The 21,247-nt window shown below is 53.2% G+C and overlaps 1 protein-coding gene across 5 annotated transcripts; it reads left to right on the top strand.

The window, feature by feature from the left end:
- Positions 1-8,122: 8,122 nt before the first annotated feature.
- On the top strand, positions 8,123-20,993 carry SEMA6C (semaphorin 6C). Of its 5 annotated transcripts, none has more exons than XM_036015459.1 (20): positions 8,123-8,381; positions 10,360-10,412; positions 12,124-12,289; positions 13,656-13,770; positions 14,056-14,119; positions 14,264-14,320; positions 14,687-14,788; positions 15,021-15,111; positions 15,321-15,440; positions 15,627-15,715; positions 16,018-16,235; positions 16,523-16,654; positions 16,909-17,061; positions 17,297-17,470; positions 17,767-17,913; positions 18,203-18,280; positions 18,407-18,462; positions 18,633-18,677; positions 19,042-19,137; positions 19,543-20,993. In XM_036015459.1, exons 3-20 carry the CDS (start codon positions 12,178-12,180, stop codon positions 20,559-20,561), a joined length of 2,868 nt encoding a protein of 955 aa, XP_035871352.1. In that variant the 5' UTR covers positions 8,123-8,381; positions 10,360-10,412; positions 12,124-12,177; the 3' UTR covers positions 20,562-20,993. The 5 variants fall into 5 exon arrangements, with proteins under 5 accessions (XP_035871352.1, XP_035871351.1, XP_028358868.1 ...); XM_036015458.1 differs by having other exon boundaries at positions 8,123-8,460; XM_028503067.2 differs by having other exon boundaries at positions 8,123-8,617.
- Positions 20,994-21,247: the final 254 nt, after the last annotated feature.

Below are 21,247 nucleotides of genomic sequence, written 5' to 3'. Positions count from 1 at the left end.
AAAGCTTTAAGTAAATTTACTATTTTGTGCTGGGCCGCGTTCATAGCCATCCCGGGCTGCATGCAGGTTGGACATCCCTGGTAGAGGCTTCAATAAACTTTTAGCTGAGAAAGAGGCATGCTTCCAAAGAAGTGATCAGCAGCATAGCTTCCTTAAGCACAGGGTGGGTACTAACGAGGGACCTTGGTCATTTTACGAGAAAGAAGTTCTAGCAGAACAGGAAGGGTTGGAAAGTTAGCTGGTTGTGAAAAGTGGAGGAGTAAATTGAAGTGCAGAAGTCCAGGCAGCCAGCATACCACTGACTCCTGAACCGCTAGTCTTCTTCCTCGGAGACAGTGGTTGCTCCTTGACTTCTTTTTCACTCCAGCCTCTCTGAACCCAGGGTCCAGAGCTGAGGGTCCATGATACAACGCAGAAGGAAGTGTTAACTCCTTCAAGGAGTATGGTGGGAAAGGGATGAAGAGAAATGGAAAGGTAGCTTAGGGGGGTAGAGAGCTGGACTGAGGGGGTACTATTTTTAGCTGAGAGTTTGAGGACATTTGTAGGCTAAGAGAAACAAGCAAGTGGAGTGGGAAGCTTAGAAAATGCAAAGGAGAGGGAATGCTTATGGAGCACCGCGTGGGGGCAGGTGGAAGAGAACAGACTGTAGAGTTCAGGGAAGGGAAGTGATAGGACACAACAGGAGCTAGCATTTATCAGTTGCACTTTGCTAGATGTTATGCAAATATCTCATTTAATCATCTGATACCTCTATGAATTAAATGTTGAGATATCCTTTTTGCTAATGAAAAAGTCCGAGGCTTAAAGAGGTTAAGTAACCTGTCTCCAAATTAGAGAGCTGGTAACTGGCAGACTGAGGACCTTGTGAGATTCAAGCCTATGATTTTTCTAATAATTACTTCACAAGGTTATGAGGTAATAACTTCAACCTCATAATGAATGTGGCAGCATTTTACTCCAGTTGCTCTATCAATTCACTGACCACACCACACTCTGGGGACAAGAGTAGGTGGCGTTGCTCAAAAAACAGGAAGAGTGAAAGTCCTTTTTAATTAAAAGAAATGTACTGCCGCCCTGGCTGGCATAGCTCAGTGGATTGAGTGCGGGCTGGGAACCAAAGTGTTGCAGGTTCGATTCCCAGCCAGGGTACATGCCTGGGTTGCAGGCCATGACCCCCAGCAACCGTACATTGATCTCTCTCTCTCTCTCTCCCTCTCTCTCTCTCCCTCTCCCTCTCCCTCCCTCCCTTCCCTCTCTAAAAATAAAATAAAATCTAAAAAAAAAAAAAAAAAAAGAAATGTACTGTCTAACTGGAAAATAAGAAGGGGAGTGAGAATACAAGAAGATGCAAATACACTAATAACTTCTGAATGCAGAATTCTGCTACCAACTGCTTACCTATTTACCCCTCCAGCTTCACCCCTTGTCTGTCTCTTATACTCTGTTCCACCTATAATTCTCAGTTCCTCCACTACTCACTATGGTCAGTTTCTCTCTCTGCCTCTTCTATGACCTCTTCCTGTGCCCTAGACTTCCCCATTCCCTGTCTCCTGCCTGGTACTGCCTTCCCATGCGTACCCCTCCCTGCCCGGTTAATTTCTACTCATCCTTCAGGATTCAGCTGGAAAGTTGTAACTTCTGCAAAGCCATCATAGCTCCCTAAATTACATTAGACACATCTGTTATGTAGTTCTACAGAACTGCATACCTTTCCTATTATAATAATCACTCTTCACTTTAATCTGTGACTTTATTACCTGCCTCCCCACTAGACTGGAACTTTCATGAGGGCAAGGACTATGCTTTAGTTCCTACACAGTGTCTGGCACTACTGCTCAGACATTTGCTAAAAGAATAAATTGAAAACACACTTAAAAAAAAAACAGACATAACAGTCACATGGAATAATGTTCATTTACTTCACTCCTGGGGAAGACTTTATTTTCTTTTAATCTATACCCATTTCTAGTAATCATCTCCAAATCCACAGCATATAATTAGCAGCAAATTAAAAGAGTAAAGAAGAGCTTTTAGAAGCAACACTAATAACAATGAACATTAACACAGCAAGAAAAGACTAGGAAAACAGAAAAGCAGACAATTGAAAATTATAGCCTCTTTGGCCATGTAAAGGAGGAACAAACAGTATTAAGTACATATTGTGGGGGAGCTTTGTCTGCCAAACCCCCCGTCTGCCATGGATGAAAATAAGTCTACCAAGATATGATCTGCTTGGGAAGGAAAGGTGACCGATCTCTGGAAGAAGAAGTACCAAGAGCCTTTTCCTCAGCAGCTTTTATTGGGTTCATTTACACAGGAATTCAGGTAAAGCTCATTACTCATTGCCGGGAAGTAAGGATTAAATAACAAGGAACTCTGAGGACCTATTTTGATTAGGGTCAGATGGCTAAAGAGCTGTAAAAAACTTTAAGGAACAAACTTACTTCTTCCTTGGACCCTTATCATTTAATTGAGAGCATTCTAAACAAAGAAGGTTTCACAGGATTTTACATATTCTTTTTTTTAAAAAAGATTTGATTTACTTATTTTTAGAGAGGGGAGGGAGGGAGGGAGAGAGAGAGAGAGAGAGAGAGAGAAACATCAATGTGTGGTTGCTGGGGGTTATGGCCTGCAACCCAGGAATGTACCCTGGCTGGGAATCGAACCTGGGACACTGTGGTTCCCAGCCTGCGCTCAATCCACTGAGCTACGCCAGCCAGGGCTTGATTTTACATATTCTTTCTTAGGCCTGATCACCCAGGGAACCCATCCTTTCCAGCACAGGGCTGCACCACCCTCTGTCATTGTTTCAGGCTTAGGTGGAGCAAGGGACGTAAGGCAGCCAAGAGATTGGGAGATTTTCTCACAGACAATAAGGACTCAGGCTATGTCAAAGCCAAGGGGTGAGGGTCCATCACCCCCCTTTTGCTGTAGACCCCCAAGTCCTTCCTTGGGGGCCTGCCACATGATCATGCCTGTCTTAGGTCGTCCCCCCCTTGGGGAATCTTACCCGTCATTGACTAACCGACCAAGCATTGGGGACCAGGCAGGGTGAAGTAAAAGGAGCAGAAGCAGGCTCCTGCCGGGGAGATAAGCTTTTGTCTCCTTGGTGGCTTATGGTCCAAGGTCATTCCCTCAGCCTTAGCCTTGGTGGGGGGTTACAGCTTCTGATACCAGGCAGGGCAGTTCCCAACAACATATATTTTAGACTTCTGAGTCCTCACTGTTTTCCTAGACGATTAAGTTCACAGTGTTTCTTCTGAACAAGCAAAAAACTGTTTAAATTATGGTATCTTAAATGTGTGAAACATTTTGAATTTATAAAATTTCACCTACATTAACTTATTTGATCTCATGAGGTAGGGAGGCAGGTAAAGTGTCCACTCACAGATGACAGACTCAGCCTTAGAGATTAGCTTATCCGAAGCCATGCTCCAAAGGTTAATCTATTTCTTAATGACTCCTAATCATGCTCTTTCTACTGTGTAACCCACAGGAAATTAATATATTTAAAATAATCCCTAATTTGAAACAGTTAAAATGAAAGCATTCTGCACTTAATTGGATAAACTTTGGTTATCTGGGAAAACATTCAGAATGGAACATTCCTCTCTGCTTAGCTGAAGTTTCACCATGGTCAGGGTCAGCACTCCTATCAGTTCAGGAAGAGAAAGTTCACTGTGATTTGAAGCAGTCAGGCAAGACCTCAGCCTGACACTGGGGGGTAGTTCACATCTTTGATGCATTTATTTCTTCCTCTACTTACTATATGTCAGGCATTATGCATAAGCATTGGGGATACAAAGATAAGACACAAGCTTCCTGTCTTTACACTAAGTGGTACACACCTATGAAAATCCAAATGGAAGTATTCAATAAGCAATTGTGTATGTGAGTTTAGGGCTTAGGAGGAAGACCCTGCTCAAATCGCTAGATTTTATGGTGAACAGCACATAAGTAGTTATTGTAACTGTTGGTACGGATTAGCTTGATCAATGAGGTGTGTAGAGTAAGAAGAGATGGCTAAGGACGTGACCCTGGGAAACACCGGCATTTAAGGAGAGGTCAGAGAAGGCTGAGAAAGAGAGGCCATATTAATAGACATGAAGCTATCCATTCATTTAAAAAATATATATCTTTAGTCCCAGCTGGTTTGGCTCAGTGGATTGAGCGCCAGCCTGAGAACCCAAGGGTCACCAGTTCAATTCACAGTCAGGGCACATGCCTGGGTTGCCTGCCAGGTCCCCAGTAGATGGGGTGTGAGAGGCAATCACACATTGGTGTTTCTCTCCCTCTCTTTCTCCCTCCCTTCCCCCTCTTTAAAAATAAGTAAATAAAATATTTAAAAGTAAATATGTTTGTTTGCTTATTAAGTCCTAGTCTCTGTCAAGAGAAAGAGGAACCCAAGAGTCAGAAAGAAAGAAAGAAAGAAAGAAAGAAAGAAAGAAAGAAAGAAAGAAAGAAAGAAAGTAAGTAAGTTTCAAGGAAAGTGGGTTCAACAGGGTCAAATGCCATAAAGAAGGTAAAGGGATAAAGACTGAAGAGCTGTTCATTGAATGTGTCAAGGAGGTGTATAGTGGCCTTGAGGAGAACAATCTCAGTAGATTTGTTGTGGCAAAAACGAAAATGATTGAGAAGTGGCTGAGAAGGGGGAAACAGGTACAGAAAAGTTTAGGTTACTCTAGAAGTTTAGCTGTGAAGGGAAGAAAGTAATTGAGTGGTGGCTAAATACAGACAGATCAAAGAAAAGTTTAGAATTTTTGCTTCTAAATTATGGAAGGTACTTGAGCATGTGTATCTGCTGAGGGGAAAATATCAGTAGAAAAGAAGTGGTTACAAATAAAAGGAGCCCTGGCTGGTATATCTCAGTGGATTGAGTGCAGGCTGTGAACCAAAGGGTCGCCATTTCGATTCCCAGTCAGGGCACATCCCAGTCGGTCCCCAGTGGAGGCCACATGAGAGGCAGCCGCACATTGATGTTTCTCTCCCTCTCTTTCTCCCCCCTTCCCCTCTCTCTAAAAATAAATATATAAAACCTTAAAAAAACAGTGAGGAAAAGATAGTCTTCTAAAAAAATAGATAAAAGAAGGAAGGAAGGAGGCCCTAGCTGGGTAGCTCAGTTGTTTAGAGCATTGTCTCAATACACCAAGATTCTGAGTTCGATCCCTGGTCAAGGCACATACAAGAAGCATTCAATCGATGCATAAGTACCTGGAACAACAAATCAAAGTTTCTCTCTTTCTCTTTCCCTCACTCCCTCTCTCCAAAATAAATAAATAAAAAGAAAATGCTCTTGACTTACAGATTCATTTAAAAAATAATAAAGGAAGGGAAGAAGAAAGGATTTGAAAGAGGAGATACAGAGTATAGCTTTATTCAACCAATGTGTTAATGGTTAATACCTGCTATGTGCCAGGCACTGTGCTGAATGCAAAGGCTACCACAGTGAGCAGGACAGACATAGCTGAGGCCTGAGGGCACGGAGCTTATAGTAAAGTGGAAAGGTGAGTCTTGGGCAGGCAATATGGATACACCTACTAGGTGAGAGAGGTGTGATGATGCAGCTAAATGCATCTGCAGAGGGCAAAAAGGTGATAGAATTCTAACTTTATTACTTCTGTTTTCTCCAAAGATGGCTATGGATTCTGTTTAAGATGAGCAAGGAGGTGGTGGGGAAAGAAACTTGAAAAGAGAAGCAGTTGTGTGAAATAGCCACTTGTAGGGACTGGGAGACAGTGATTTTCCAAGCTTGGAGATCCTTGAATTTATTAAAGGTGCCAAATGTGTGGGACTGTTTGATTTTCTGCAGAAGACTCCAGGGAAGAAGTACAGTGTCATTTGGACTCTTTGAAATCACTCTCAGATTCATTCACATCGTCTGAATATCAACATCTTTGTCTGACCGTCTCTCTCCCCTTATCCTTGAACTTTCCTATCTTCTTGCTAGAAGGTCTCCTTGTCTTCTTGCTACAATAAAGCATTTTGACAAGTAACACCCTTATTCAAGAATTTAAAACAGCTATTCCTATCAAATTAGTTTTCCTATCAAATTAGTTGAACCTACTCACCTTGGCATACCAGACCTTCCAAAATTTGTCTCCCTCTTACCTTTTCCTCTGCTCCTAACTCCTACATATCAGTCATACAGGACCTTTTCTTATTCATGCTTCAGGCTCCATGATCACCAAGTAAATGTTTTTGCTTAAGTTATGTTTCTCTTCAGAACATTTTCTCCTTTCTTTTGCACCAAGTCACCTCCCACTGAGGTTTTCCCAAAACACATCTGGCATCTTCCCCTGTAGTCATCACCAAAAAAACTTTTATTGTCTTTTCTTTCATTTAGGACTTGTGTTCAATGTAGCTTTTGGGGTGTTTTATTTTTTAGTTTTGATATTGCTGTTTAATCAGTTAGTACATGTAAGTGCTGTTTTAATTCAAATAGATGGTCACTTTTTGTAAAGACTAGGGCCACATCCCAAGGTGGATTGTACTTGAAGTAAGTACTTAATACTTATTGGATTGAATTGAGATTTTAGTTGGGCTATAAAAATGAGTTACACCTTAATCCCCATTTATGAATCAATGAAAACGTGTTTGAGTACCTGAGCCCTGTGCTAGGATCTAGGGAGATTTCAACTTCTGTATTTTGAGGTTTCTTCCTCCCAGTGCCTCTTTCCAGTCTTTAAAACAGCCCCACTGGCCACTGAATTGCCTTGAACTTCAGCAGTTAACCTTGTATAAGTATTGTTCCATTGTTTCTGATTGTGTTTATCTCGTTGGTTCACCTGGCCTTCCATATGTGTGTGTGTGTGTGTGTGTGTCTTTTTGCCTCTTGCTTCCTCATGGTGGGTTCCGCCCAGATGGTGAAGCTATGTGACCTGATCTCAATCCAGTCAAGACTGGCCAGAAGCAGTAAACCCCCATTTCTCCTTTCCTCCAGTCCAGAAAAAAAGAATGTGGGGGCATGGAGGAAGGAGGTGCCCACTCAGAGAAACTATCCAAGAATGCTGATGTCTCCCAGGACAACCACTATCCAGGGAATTTTGAGAAGTCTGTCTTTTCTCTCAGCCCCCAAACAGGGAAGAATCTTAGCAGGTAATACCAAGGTGGGAGCCAATCTGTACTGTCTGAAGTAGATTTCTTCCTCCCCACTGACATTTTCAGAATCAAAGGGCGTTTATGGAAGGCGGGGATGGAGAAAGAGCAGTTTTGCTGTTTAGGAATGTCCAGGGTTCTTTGAGGAAAGATGGAACATCTCTAACCCTGTGTTTGGGGGACAGTAAGGCCATGTGGGTTTGGGACAGCCGGTAACTTCTCTCTTTCAGTGTGGTTCTCTGAGTCAGTTTGTCCCGATCTCCACATCTCTCTTTTGGCTTTAGCCCGACTCACCTGTCCTCGTCCATCAGCCAGCAGCCTGACTGCCAGCCATCCTGGTATCCTGGCTCCTTAGTTCCTTGCTTAGAGGCCCAAGCCCACACTGCTTTGACAGTAGGGAGGGAAGTGGAAGAGATGAGAGGGACAAGGAAAACCTCCTGGTGACATCTTCCTTTCTCTTTCCAGGACTCAAGCTCTTAAGTGCATGCAGGCCTCCCTCCTTCATCGGGGTCAGGATGAACCAGAGGAGGCACATGGAGAGAAATAAGAGGGTTAAGGTTAAGAGACTAGGGAGGAAGAACAGAGGGTTGGGGGCAGAGTGGGCGGCGGGGAGGTGGGAGACTCCCCAGGGAGCAGAGTAGCCAAAGCCATTGGGTAGAGGAAAGGAAGAAGGGAGGGTCGCGTCGGCCCTAAGAGGCCAGCCCAGCCGAGGTCCCCGGGTTTCCTGTCTTTATCTCCTCCCAGCTGCTCTTCCTTGACAGGGCCTCTCCAAGTTAAAGCGTGTGACCCCCCTCTTCAGTCCGGGTCTCAGCGACCGTCCGCGGGTCTCTCCCGCTCGTGCCTGGCTTCGGTCTCTAGCTCAGCTTCCCGGCCTGGCCTCTCAGTGGGCAGTGCTCCCGGCGCCCCGCCCCCTAGGAGGGGTATTGGTGGAGACGTGTCGAGAAGGCGGGGCCTAGCCGGCTGGAGAGAGCCGGATTAGCTGCGGCGACCTCCAGGCGGGTCGGAGGCGGGTCCGACCGGGAGGCGGGCGGGGCTGCTGGGGCCCGGCCCAGAGCTCCGGGCGGTCGCATTGTTTTCCTCCGCGGAGCCGCGGCGGGAGTGGGGGCTGCGACTGAGACCCTGGGCTTGCCTGACCCGACAGCGCCCGGGGGTCCAGATCCAAGCTCCATCCCACTCGGACGCTTATCACACCTCGCCAGAGCCCCAAACACGGATTGCGAAGTCGGCGCGGTGCGGGGCCGCTGCCCGCCCGCTGCGCTCTGGATCCCGCTGGCCCGGATCTCGGAGCAAGTACCCCGGAGCTGGGAAGAGGCTGCAGGGAGGCAGGGAGGACTGGGCGCCGCAGGCTGGAGTCAAGCTTCCCAAGTGCGAGAGAGACCCGGGAGGCGCCAGTGCGTGGTGTGCTTGGCAGGCGGAGAGGGTCGACGGAGTTGGGGTGCGCGGAGGGAGGAGGGGGCCGCGGCCGAGCCCCGTCTCTGCACCGTGGGCGCAGGGTCTGGGCGTCTCTGCCGACCTAGCTTCTGTGAGTCCTGTCTCCTGGATTGGGGAGCGCGAAAGGGGATGATTTGAGGCGCACACTCTGGGGAGGGTGGAAAACCTGGACCCTTGCCTTCCAATCAGGGAAACTAAGGCTCCAAGACCCGCAGAGAACAGGACCCTCTTGATGCCCCTGAGAGGACGGGAAGGGGGACGCGTCCATTCGGACTTCGGTGTCACGGCTGCACCTCTGTCCTTGTGCTAGCAGGAGTCTGAGCACCTCCCTGGAGGTTGGCTCCGGCAGTGGGTCGGGAAATAGGGTCCTCAAGAAACATCAGTCCCAGAGTCCACCTCCTTCCCGCACCCCACTCTGCCGGGGCTTTGTTAGACCGAGGTCTCCCAAGAAGGAGAGCGGAGCTGGCGACTGCCTCTACAGCTCGCTGACCCGGGTCGGCGCTGGCCCCGGACCCGCCCTCGTCTGTTCCCAGCCTCTGGTTCTGTTTCCCTGGCCCCGGAGACCCGCCTCCGCTCTCCCACCCCCGCTCCCATCCCCACTTGGTCTGCGCCTGCAGGCCCCTCCAGCCCCTCCTCCCGCTAACGTGGCTCTGGGACCCGGTCCCGGCCCAGACTCTGCTACCCGCCCCTCTCGGAGCCCCGGATCCAGTGAGGGGGAGACACGTCGAGCCCCTGGCCCCGGTCCCACATCATGCGAGGCTCTAGACACCTGGATTATCTTCGTTGGGGGCTGGGTGGAAGGGAGGGTAGGTGTGAGCCTGGGGCTGAAAGCTAAGGGTGGGAGAAATGTCTTGGAAATGGGAACGCGTGTGTTCCGCGCGACTCCTCGGCGCGCCCCCCGCTCCCCCAGAGGAAGGTGGACTGGGGCGGGCGACCAGGCAGTGGGCTTCCTGCTATTGTCCCCAGCCCGGTCTCCCCTTCTCCATCCCTTTCCCAGTCTCAGCTAGACTCTAGGTATGACCTCGGCCACTCCCCAGCGGTGGCTTCGGGGCCAGGAGGAGAGAGGAAGGCTGTTTCCTCTTCCCAGCAAGGGGAGGGTTGAGGAGGGGGAGAAAAAGCCAGCCAGGCCTCCCCCATTTGCTTCAGATGGGGGTACGAAGCAGCTGGGATTGGTCCCAGCAGGGTAAGCCTTTCCCCAAGCCGCTCAGATGCTACTCCCCCAAAACAGCTATGGAAAGCCCTCTTAAAGCTATATCATAGTTAAGTCTAGGGGGCTCATGCAAGGGCCAACCAAGTGTTTTTAGAGGCTGGACCTAGGTGGAGAGTAGTGTGGAGAGACATTGGGTGAGAAGGAGGCATGGCTTGCTCTCCGGGAAGAATTAAGGGGCTGGAGGTGCCTGCTATCAGCATTTTGCCTGGAAATGAAGCGCATGTAAATGAGATGCAAATTAACCTCTATTGTCCCCAGCTAGGGCGCTTTTTCTAAGAAGGCTGCAGGATTCTGAGGGTTTTACTGTGGGAGTGGTCATCATACCTCACGAACTGTCCCAGTTACCTCCTTCCCAAGACTGGCCCTGTAGTTCCAGGAGTTTCTGGCTTGGAGCCAGCCCCAGCCCCTGCCCTCATATCTCTCAGCATGAAGCAGCCAGCACCTCAGTAAACAAGCTCAATGTCAACACACACACACACACACACACACACACCCTTCCAGGGCAGCATCTCTACCCTAGCCTCACTAGCTTTCTCCTGAATTTTCACATTTACTTTTAAGGAATGTGGCAAGGAGATGTAGTAACGCAGTCTCATCCTTCCTCCTGTCCTTCCTTCCATCAGGTCAGAGGTCTTCTTCTGTCCTCCTCAGAACCCAACAGCAATCACCACCCCAGGTAAGAAAAGGGCAGCAGCTCCTGAGGGCAAGGGATGGGAGCTGACAAGGATGGCCTGGGAGCAGGGAGAAGGTCTGGCTGTTTTCCCCACTTGTCAGAGACCAAAGTTGTTTCCTGGGTGAAGATATCAGTTGCCCAGGGCAACTCGGAGGGGGAGCAGGAAAGGAAGGAAGGATAGGAGACAAGCTGTGTCCCTTCCTCTTCCCCTGGGAGCACCAGCATCCAGAAACATGGTGGGGATGTGGGGGAGGGAGTCTTGGCCTTTCAGCACCAGAGGGTCGTTAGCTAGCTGACTGCTCTGCCCCTGGGGAGGGGGTCATCATTAGGTGTTCCTACCCCTTCTCCTCCTCCAGCTCTCCTGAGACCCCGTCTGACGTCAGCCTCCACACCACTGACGCTGGATTGGGGGTGGGGTACACTTGGGTCCTGGCTCCAAGAGCAGAGTTGTTGGGGAGATGGAATGGGCTGGGTCTGCAAGCCCAGCGTCTCTTCTTTAGGGGACATGGCGGGATGGGCAACTAAGGACTGGTAAAGGGTAGCTGTCTGTTCACAAAAAGAGAGGCTTCTCACTTGTCCTGACCTGATTTCTGGAACCTGCTCAGACCCTCACTTCAGTTTCAGGGGAAGGCAGGAAGCTGGTGTACACCTCCCCCTCTGGGTCCCAGTCTGAGCAGGGAGGCTGATGGGTGGGAAGGAGGCTTGTCTCACCATCCCTTCCTCTACCCTTCTTTTCTCGGACTTGGGACTATGATTGCCTGCCTGTCATTGAATTATTTATATTTCCATTTCAAGGCAGCCCGAAGAGGGAATGAAGGGAAAGAGGGACATGTGCAGCCATTTATCCTCACCATTGCATCCCCTCTACCCCTGCTCCTCGCAGGGGCTGGGTCTGCTCTCCCTCCCGACTCCCCCCCGCCCCCATCAAGTAGAAGCATTGGTTCTTAGAAGCCAGTGAGGGGGCAGGGGGCTAGAGAGGCTGGAAGGGGGCCACAGTGGTCGAGCAGACAGCTGCAGCCAGAGCTAAATTTAGCCTCTGATCTGGCTTTGATGCAGATTCATTTTTGGCTAAGACAGCAGCCCCCACCCCAGCTTCTCCCTGGCAATGGGGAGGGCCCCTGAAGCATGAGCTTAGACCAAGGAAATGACCCTTACACCGCCTACCCCCCACCCTGTTCTTCCTCAGCCCTAAAGAGGATGGTGGCTGTCTCACAGCTGCCTCTGCCTGGGCGCAGCGCCTGCATTGCTCCCAGGGTTCTGTGGGGGTCTGGGAGGGTGGGGGAGGCAGACGTGGTGCCCTCTTCCTCCTCCTAGTGCCAAGGAGTCACTATTTATAATTTTAAGGCTTAGTGTCTAATTATAACTGTGAAGGGGTTAGCAAGAGGGGGGCCAGGAGGTGTCACCTACTAAATGTCCCAGGCCCAGTCAGGAGAGAGGGGGAAAGGCTGAGTGAGAAGCCTGGGAGGGGGAGCGGGTGTGGCCTGTCCTTACCTGGGGTCACGTAGGCAGGCCTCTCACCAGCCAGTTTGGGCCAGTTGGAGCTGGTAGGGCCTTGAGTGACAGTGACAGTCGGTTGGGACTGAGGCAGTGCCAGAGAGAGGGTTCTATTCCCACTCCGTAGGGTCTTCTGGGGATAGACTGGGGAGGAGACTGCCTGCTTCAGTGTGGAGAAAATTTGGCTCCTTCCCCCATGTTTCTCTGTGTCCTCTTTCAGGGCCAGCATATGGGTGAGGGGGTACCCCCTGGGGCCTGAGCTGCCCCCCACAGGATGCCCCGAGCCCCCCACTTCATGCCCTTGCTGCTACTGCTGCTCTCACTGCCCCACACCCAGGCTGCTTTCCCCCAGGACCCCCTCCCTCTGCTGACCTCTGACCTGCAAGGTGAGTGCCCAGAACTGCGCTCTGGGGTGCAAATTCCCCTGTGTGGGGGAGGCAAGGTGCAGGGGGGCTCCAGCCTCCAGGAGGCTCAGGGCCTGAGCAGCAAAGGGGAGCAGACAGGTAGAGAGGGCTGGCAACTCTCGTCAGGCGTTCTCATCCCTGGGCCGACTTTCCTTGCTGTGAGGCAGCACCGCGTGGTGGTTAAGAACGTGACTCAGCCAGACCAAACCTGAACAGGTGGGGATCCTGCTGAGCTGCTTTCTAGCTGTGTGACCTTTGTCTAGTAATTTACCCTTTCTTTACCTCAGTCTGCTCATCTGCAAAATAAAGGTAACAATAGTATTCTACCTGATAGAGTTATTGAGGGCTGAATGAAGTAATACATGTACAGTGCTGAAGACACTTGTCTGGCACCAAGTGAATTCTTTGTACGTGTTTGCCATGTTCTTAGCTACAAAAGTAAGACTTGGGACCAGCTGAGTGGTTCCCAGCACCTCCCAGCTCCCTCTCCACTACTTGCACCACTACTAAGCCCATGTCTACCATGAGGGAAACCATAAACCTACTTTTTATAAGAAGAATTTTATCTATTTGTAGGCTCCTGTTATATGTGTAGGATTTAGACTAATTTTAAGGGTGAAGGAACTGCACTTGGGGTATCGGGAGTGACTGCTGGGAGATAGATAAGAATAGCAAACCCATGTGCCAGACGTAGTCCTAAGCACTGTGTGAGTGTTAAACCATCTACCCATGAACTTGAGACTCCCTGTGAGTGCTGGTGACTGTGGTTTCCACGATCGGGCCAGGGGGGTGCTGGAGTTGGTCACAGGAGGCAGAAACCTTGGAGAGCTGAGGTGGTCTGTGAAGAGCCTTGAGGGAGGGTGCGGAGAGATGGCTGAGAGAAATGGGCTGGATAGACGCTCCAGATGGGACAGCGTATATTGTGGGAACGAAAGGGAATCACTAGCTCTAAGACAGCACCAAGAAGGGATTGGGCTCAGCTCTGGAGTCAGACAGAGCTGAATTCAGGTGCCTGCTGCTTCCAAGCTAAATGAGCTATGCCAATTCCTTAATGACTTTAAGCCTCAATCTCCTCATCTGTAAAATGGGTCCAATGTTAGTACCTTCCTCATAGGGTTCTTGTATTAAGTGAGACAATACACCTAAGGTGCTAACTGTGTTTGGCAGAGGTTAAGTGCTCAGAGTTAGCTGGCATTATTTTGACTAAGAGCTTAATTAATTAATACCTCAGAACTCATCGCACATCTCTGCTGTGTCCGCAGCTGGGTTTCATCTGGTTGGAGACGAGGCTGAGGGAGTGTGTGGTATCCTGGCTGGCCCTCAGCACCCACCTCTCTGTGCGCTCTAGGTTCTTCCCCGTTATCCTGGTTCCGGGGCCTGGAAGATGATGCCGTGGTTGCTGAACTTGGCCTGGACTTCCAGAAATTCCTGACCTTGAACCGGACCTTGCTGGTGGCTGCCCGGTAAACTGGCCATGGCACAGTTTGTGGGGCTGACATGCATGTTCCTGGGCAGACGTGGGGCCTGCATGGTCACTGCAGGACCTTGCAGGGGACACATGCAGGTGTACAAGCCATGGGACATGGGCATGCTGGGATCCAGATCGCAAACACCAGGGCATGGAGGATAGTGGGCAGGAGGTCTGCACTGCTTGTCTCTGAGCAGCTGAACGAGGGCAAGGAAGGGACTTAGGAGCCCGGATGGGGTGCCTTGGCTTGTCTCTGATCCCTCTTTATCTGTCTCTTTAGGGATCATGTTTTCTCCTTTGATCTACAAGCGCAAGAAGAAGGGGAGGGGCTGGTGCCCAACAAGGTGAGGGCCTGGGTGGGGGGAGGTACAGGCTGGGAGATGAGGCTAGGGAGGGTCTGATGGGAGTCAAGAGGGTGGGAAAACAAATCCAAAAGAAGCACTATGTAGGTTGCCCCATGATTTCCCCTCTTCCACTTCTCCCTTCAGTATCTAACATGGAGGAGCCAGGACATGGAGAACTGTGCTTTGCGGGGGAAGCTGACGGTGAGGAGTGGGCTGAGAATTTCGGGGGGAAGAAGATTATGATTACCCCGCCCCCAGGCTCTGTCCAAGCAGTCCTCCACCGCGCCAATTTCCCACTCACTCCTCTCACCTCAGGGCACAGAGGAAAATGCACGGGAAAGGGAATTCATGATTTTTGGCTTCTTTCACATGCCTCCCCAAAGAGAAGAGTGAAGTTCTGACAAGGCCAAAGGACTTGCCCGAGGCCACAGGGCTAGTGACTAGCTTAGCTGGAACTTTACCCCACATTGTGTGACTGGTTCAAGGGGAGTGGCCTTACTTCCTGTGACCCCTGTCCCAGTCCCGGGGACCCACCCCACCACTGACCTGGAGTTTTGGGTTCTCTAGGATGAGTGCTACAACTACATTCGTGTTCTTGTTCCCTGGGACTCGCAGACACTCCTTGCCTGTGGAACGAACTCGTTCAGCCCTGTGTGCCGCAGCTATGGGGTACAAAGGCGAGGGTGGGCCTTTGGGGGTCAGGATGGGTGTGGGAGGAAAACCCAAGTGGACAATCGGTTTGGTACAGAGGACACACCAGTGGGGGTGGGGGAATGGAGTGCCCAGAGTGCAGGGGTCCAAAAGGTGTGAGGGAAGGAAGTAAGGAGACATGAGGAAGTGGACTGTGGAGCCAGACTCCAAGGCCCCAAGGGTTCCAAGAACCTGCTCCCTCTGCCTCCAGATAACTTCGCTGCAGCAGGAGGGTGAGGAGCTGAGTGGGCAGGCTCGATGCCCCTTTGATGCCACCCAGTCCAACGTGGCCATCTTTGCAGGTGTGCACCTGGGCATGTGAGAAGCAGGCATGTGGCTGGAGGGAGCTCCCACCTTAGCCCCTCTTCCAATTTGGTCTTTACCCCCTGCTCTTGAGTGGAGGGTTGAGGTAGGGGCCATGGTCAGGCCGAGGCTGGGGTGTGGGAGGCCCCCAAAAAGCCAGAATACAAATCCCAAGCCTCCCCTGATCCCACCCTACCCGTCCCTCCAGAGGGCAGCCTGTATTCAGCCACAGCTGCAGATTTCCAGGCCAGCGATGCTGTAGTTTACAGAAGCCTTGGCCCTCAGCCCCCGCTCCGCTCCGCCAAGTACGACTCCAAGTGGCTCCGAGGTCAGGGCGGGCCTAGGGAGGGAGGCTGCTCTCTGGGAGGAGGGGCTTGGGGAGGATGGTGGCAGGGAGCACATAGATGGTGGCGGCGGTGTCCATGTGTGCAGAGGGGAGAGTCTGGGTGGGGCCAGGAGTTTCTGAGCAGGTGTGGGTACTCTTCCATACCCTTTCTTGTCACTCCCCCCTCAGAGCCACACTTTGTCCATGCCTTGGAGCATGGAGACCATGTCTACTTCTTCTTCCGAGAGGTCTCCGTGGAGGATGCCCGGCTGGGGAGGGTAAGGAGGTGGTAGGCACCAGGGGTGGGTGGCTAGAGGGCTCTGCTGGATCCTGTGAAGGCAGTCACGAGTCAGGGGAGAGCTCCTGACCCTAATCACAGTGCAGTCCCTTAGACCCTGGGCCCCCAGGTTGGAATAGCCCCCAGCCCTGCTGTGCCCCTCATCCTTAACCCAGACCGACCTAGCGCTGCACACCCTTCCTTTGTGTCCCGGTGGGTGCTCTGACTAGCTGCGTTCCTCCCACCCTGCTGGCCCTGAGGTTGTTTCTCACTGTCCTCTTTGTCCTCGTTCTCCCCCTTCAGGTCCAGTTCTCCCGTGTGGCCCGTGTGTGTAAGCGTGACATGGGTGGCTCACCCCGGGCCTTGGACCGGCATTGGACATCCTTCCTGAAGCTTCGGCTCAATTGCTCTGTCCCTGGGGACTCTGCCTTCTATTTTGATGTCTTACAGGCCTTGACTGGGCCTGTGAACTTGCATGGCCGCTCTGCTCTCTTTGGGGTCTTCACCACCCAGACCAATAGGTTGGTACTAGACGAGCCAGTGTGGCCCAGTCTCTCCCCCTGCCGCACTAGCATCCACGCTTCTCAGAGCTTACCGATGGGGGGTGGGGCACTGAGGGGAAGCTCCAACCAAAGCCAGTTGCTGTTCTGCCCATGCTTTTTCTCCTGGCATGGCCCCCAAGGGTGCCCCCACCCTCTAAGGCTCTGCTCCCTAATGTGGTACGTGAGGGTAGCTGCCATGTCTTACCTGGGAGGAGCTGTGCTGTCCCTTCCAGCACCTAGCCCACGACCTTTTCTGGCTCCCTCAGCATCCCTGGCTCTGCGGTCTGTGCATTCTACCTGGATGATATTGAACGTGGATTTGAGGGCAAGTTCAAGGAGCAGAGGAGTCTGGATGGGGCCTGGACCCCTGTGTCTGAGGACAGGGTCCCCTCCCCCAGGTATCCAGGATGGGGGTGGCTTTTGTGCAGCAGAAGCAATCAGTGTCTGCTCCCAAAATGGGATTGAAAGGAAAGGGAAAGGTGTCCAGGGCCTGGAGAGGGGCCTCTGATGGTTGGCAGTGGGACTGGCAAGCTGCAGCTGGGGAGGGAAGCAGTTGTGTGAGTGTGTGGAAGGGGAGCCGTGTGTGGGGGGAGCACGGAGCCTAAGTCCCAGCCCCCTGCCCTAAGGCTGCCCCTTCCCGTGTGCCCACCAGGCCAGGATCCTGTGCAGGAGTAGGTGTAGCTGCCTTGTTCCCCTCTTCCCGAGATCTCCCTGACGACGTCCTGACCTTCATTAAGGCTCACCCACTGCTGGACCCTGCCGTGCCACCTGCCACCCACCAGCCTCTGCTCACCCTCACCAGCAGGTATACAGCTAAAAAAAAGTGCTGTCTACCACCTGCCCCTTTCAGCCACTCTTCTCTGACTCCACAAGGTAACTCATAGTGGTGGGAGGAAGTACCTGTGAAAGTGGAAGGGACAGAGCTAAGAATGAAAGCCTGAGCTGGGGGAAAGAAGTGGGTCCCAGGATACACACACTGTCCCTGAAACACACAAGCTTCCACTAGTCAGGTTGCCCTGACCCAAGGCTTATTCCTCCAGGGCCCTACTGACCCAGGTAGCTGTGGATGGCACTGCTGGTCCCTATGGTAACACCACAGTCCTATTCCTTGGCTCCAATGATGGGAGAGTGTTGAAGGTGCTGCCCCCTGGGGACCAATCTGGGGGACGTGAGCCCATCCTGTTGGAAGAGATTGATGCCTACAGCCCCTCCCGGTGAGGACACGAGGCCTTTGTCTGGCAGGCCTTCGCAGAGCAGGGATGGGACATGAGATGGTAGACGGGGATGTGGCGAGGGGGTGGGAGCTCCGACATTGGCTTTGTAGGGCAGAAGCTTTGGGGTAGAGAGAGGAGCTTGGTGAGAAGCTGGACGGTGTAGTGGGGCAGGGTGGTCACTCAGAAACACCTTTGCCGTCAGCTATACTCAGTTGCTTGTGCCCCTCCCCACCTTCAGGGAAAAAGGAACCTCATCGGGACTGCCCCTTCTCTAACTCCTTCTGGCCTCACCCTAGGTGCAGTGGGAAGCGGGCAGCCCAAACAGCACGGCGGGTCATAGGGCTGGAGCTGGACACTGAAAGTCACAGGCTGTTTGTGGCTTTTTCTGGCTGTATCATCTACCTCCCTCTCAGTCGTTGTACCCAGCATGCAGCCTGTCGGAGGTGAGAGAGGCCTAAGGCAAGGCCCTGCCTGCCTGGGTTCCCCTGGGCAGGAGGAGCTCCAGAATGCAGACATTGGCCATGGCAGGGAAATATAGGGGATGGTTGGTGGGGAGTTGCCTCAAGCATTCTGCAGGTGGGCAGTAGCTGGGGTCTGGAATAGGAGTTGGGGGGACAGGATGGGAATACTAGCCTAGGAGCCTCCTGAAGGCCAGGGTGAGAGTCAAAGAGGCAGGAATGGAACTCGAGTAGAGTGGAGAGTCCTAGCCTCACATGACTCAGTTTTCCCTAGGAGCTGCCTGGCTTCTCAGGACCCATACTGTGGATGGCATAGCTCCAGAGGCTGTGTGGATATCAGGGTACCTGGTGGGTAAGTGAGGGGCCCCTGGATTTTCTGAGGAGAAAGTTCCCCACCACTAAGAGAGGAAGCTGAGGGCCAGTGTGGGAGATGGGAGCAAGATGTAAAGCTGCATCGAGCGCCTCCATGTCCTTCTAGGACTGACGTGGATCCAGCTGGGAACCAGGAATCCAGGGAGCATGGCGACTGCCAAGGTAAACGGAAGGGGAGGCTGCAGCTGTAGCCCTAGGTGCACAGGACTCTGATGGCCACAGATGCGATGCAGGCCTAGTTGTGTCTTTCTCCCTTTCTATGGCACAGTCACCTCCAGCAATTCTTCATGAAGCTTCCGCTTTCTCCCTCTTTACCCTCTCTCCCTTCATAGACGGAGCTGCCGGGAGTCAGTCTGGCACGGGGTCTTCCGCTTACGGTGAGTCTGCTTGTCCCAACTTCACTTCCCTTGCTTGGCCCACACTCACTCAAGCCTGTGCCTATGGCAGCAGCTGACCAGCGCCCTGGACACCCAGAGAGAGTCTAAGAACAGGGTTAGCATCTTTCAAATACCTAGCATATAGCTCAGTGGTTGGCATGTAATAGGGTGCTTAATAAACACTTTCTGAACAAATAAATGAATGTCCTGCATGGTGAGCCTTTCCCCACAGCCAGAGGAAAGCAGCAGACTGGGGTTCTGGGCCCCTGGGTTCCAGGGAGGGGTGGTGGGGGAGAACGGCTCAATGGGTGTCAGAGGTGGAGAGCAGGAGCCTCACTGGCTCTGACCTGGTCTCTGTCACCAGTGCTTCTGGGTCCTGGCCCTTTCCCTGAGACCCCCAGCCCCCCCAGTGATGCCCATCCCCGGCCCCAGTCTTCCACTCTTGGAGCTCACACACAGGGTAAGGTGGCTGGCTGGGAGGGACAGGAGTGAAGTGTGGGGCTGCTGGTTCTTGAAGAGTTCTAAGCCCCTCAAGGACCTGTGTCTGGTGCTCACTAATGCCTGTTTGGAGCCACCCCTCCCCAGAGTGGGACATCCCAGCCCAGCTTCCTTCTGCACGGGCAGTTTGGCAGTTGTTCCTGGCTTGGATTCAGGGGCGAGAGCTGGGATGGGGACTCCCCAGGCCCAAGCTCTAGCCTGTCTGTGAGGGGTGGTGTGACGGATTGTGTGTGGAAGGGTCAGGGGAGGGGATTCCTAAGGAGGGTCAAGAAGTGTTGGAGGTAAGCTGAGCAGTAGGAGGGGTTAAACTTTGCAACTTGCCACCCCAGCCCTCCTGCCTTCGCTGAGCCTCCTCCCTCTCCGGCAGGCGTGCGCCGGGATCTCCCAGCAGCCTCAGCCTCCCGCTCCGTCCCCATCCCGCTGCTCCTGGCCTGTGTGGCTGCAGCCTTCGCCCTGGGTGCCTCAGTCTCTGGCCTCCTGGTCTCCTGTGCTTGTCGCCGCGCCCACCGATGTAGGAGCAAGGACATAGAGACCCCGGGGCTCCCACGCCCTCTCTCCCTTCGAAGCTTGGCCCGGTTGCACGGGCCGGGCCCAGAGCCACCGCCGCCCTCCAAGGATGGAGACACGGCGCAGACCCACCAGCTCTATACCACCTTCCTGCCTCCTCCAGAGGCTGGGCCCCCTCCGGACCTGGCCTGCCTGCCCACCCCGGAGTCCACACCCGAGCTGCCAGTCAAGCACCTCCGCAACGCAGGAGGTCCCTGGGAGTGGAACCAGAATGGGAACAACGCCAAGGAGGGCCCAGGCCGTGCACGCAGCGGGAACTCGGCAGGCGGCCCTGCGCCACGCGTGCTGGTGAGGCCGCCGCCACGCGGCTGCCCCGGGCAGGCCGTGGAAGTCACCACCCTGGAGGAATTGCTGCGCTACCTGCATGCTCCGCAACCACCCCGGAAGGGAGCTGAGCCCCTCGGCCCCCTGACCCCACGGGCGCTCCCCGCAGAGCCCGCCCCGGCCGCCACCCTCTTGGTAGGCTCCAGCCTTCTGCCCCGGGAATGCGCCCCACCGCTGCGGCTGGACGTGCCCCCAGACGGGCAGTGCCCGGTGCCCCCAGGCCGGCCGGTCCCTGCTCCCCGGCTGGGGGTGGGGGGCAGCCGGAGGTTGCCCTTTTCCGCTCACCGCGCGCCCCCCGCCCTGCTCACGCGAGTCCCCTCTGGAGGTCCCTCCAGGTACTCGGGGAGACACCTGTACCTGGGCCGCCCAGAGGGCTACCGGGGCCGCACCCTGAAGAGGGTGGACATGGAGAAGCCCCAGTTGCCCCGGAAGCTCCCCCTAGTCCTACCCTCCTCCCAGCCGGCCGTCCCTGGCGGCAGCCATTTTAACTTCTAAAGGAAGCTGCTCTGCTTTGGCCGTGAGCACGGACATGCCTCCAAGGATGGGTTGCTTCCCTCTCTCCTTGTCCCGCACTTCCAGCCTTCCTGGACTCTGAGAGTCTTCCGGGGCCCTGCCCACCTCGGGTTTATTTATTGACTGTCTTTCCCCCTGTCCCTTCAAGAAGAGTGGGAGATGAGAAGCTTGCCCCCTCAATGAGCCAGCTTTTGGGGGCTGGCATACTCCACTCCCGCTCCCCGCTCCCCCAGCCAAGCTGCCTTAACTCGCCCCTCTGGGCTTCCTCCCTAGACTGGGCCCCGGGCAGGCCGCAGGCGGACAGACATGGGGCTGGGGCCATGGTGCATTGTGTTCGGAGTCCTCCGGTCTCCTGGGACTTGCCTCCTCCTACTGTGTAGGAGCCTTTGCTTCCCAATACAGCTGTGTCCCCGAGCTGCTGCCTGACTTCACTCGCGGAGGGGCGGGGTGGGGCGGGAATCGGTTGGCTCCCTCCTAGTACCTTTGCCCCTGAATCTCTGCCTTCATCTTGGCCTTGAGCTCTCCCCAGTGATTAGGATGGCGGCGGTCCCACCGGGGTTAATCAGGAAAGGTTTCCTGAAGGAGACCAGCGAAGAAAAGGTGTGGGGCAGGGCCCAGGAGACCCACAGTAGGGGTGGGGTGGGGGAGGATTTTTTTTGACAAAATGA

Source organism: Phyllostomus discolor, chromosome 14, assembly GCF_004126475.2.
Source record: "Phyllostomus discolor isolate MPI-MPIP mPhyDis1 chromosome 14, mPhyDis1.pri.v3, whole genome shotgun sequence".
NCBI lineage: Eukaryota > Metazoa > Chordata > Mammalia > Chiroptera > Phyllostomidae > Phyllostomus > Phyllostomus discolor.
This window is presented reverse-complemented; position numbering and strand designations above follow the sequence as displayed.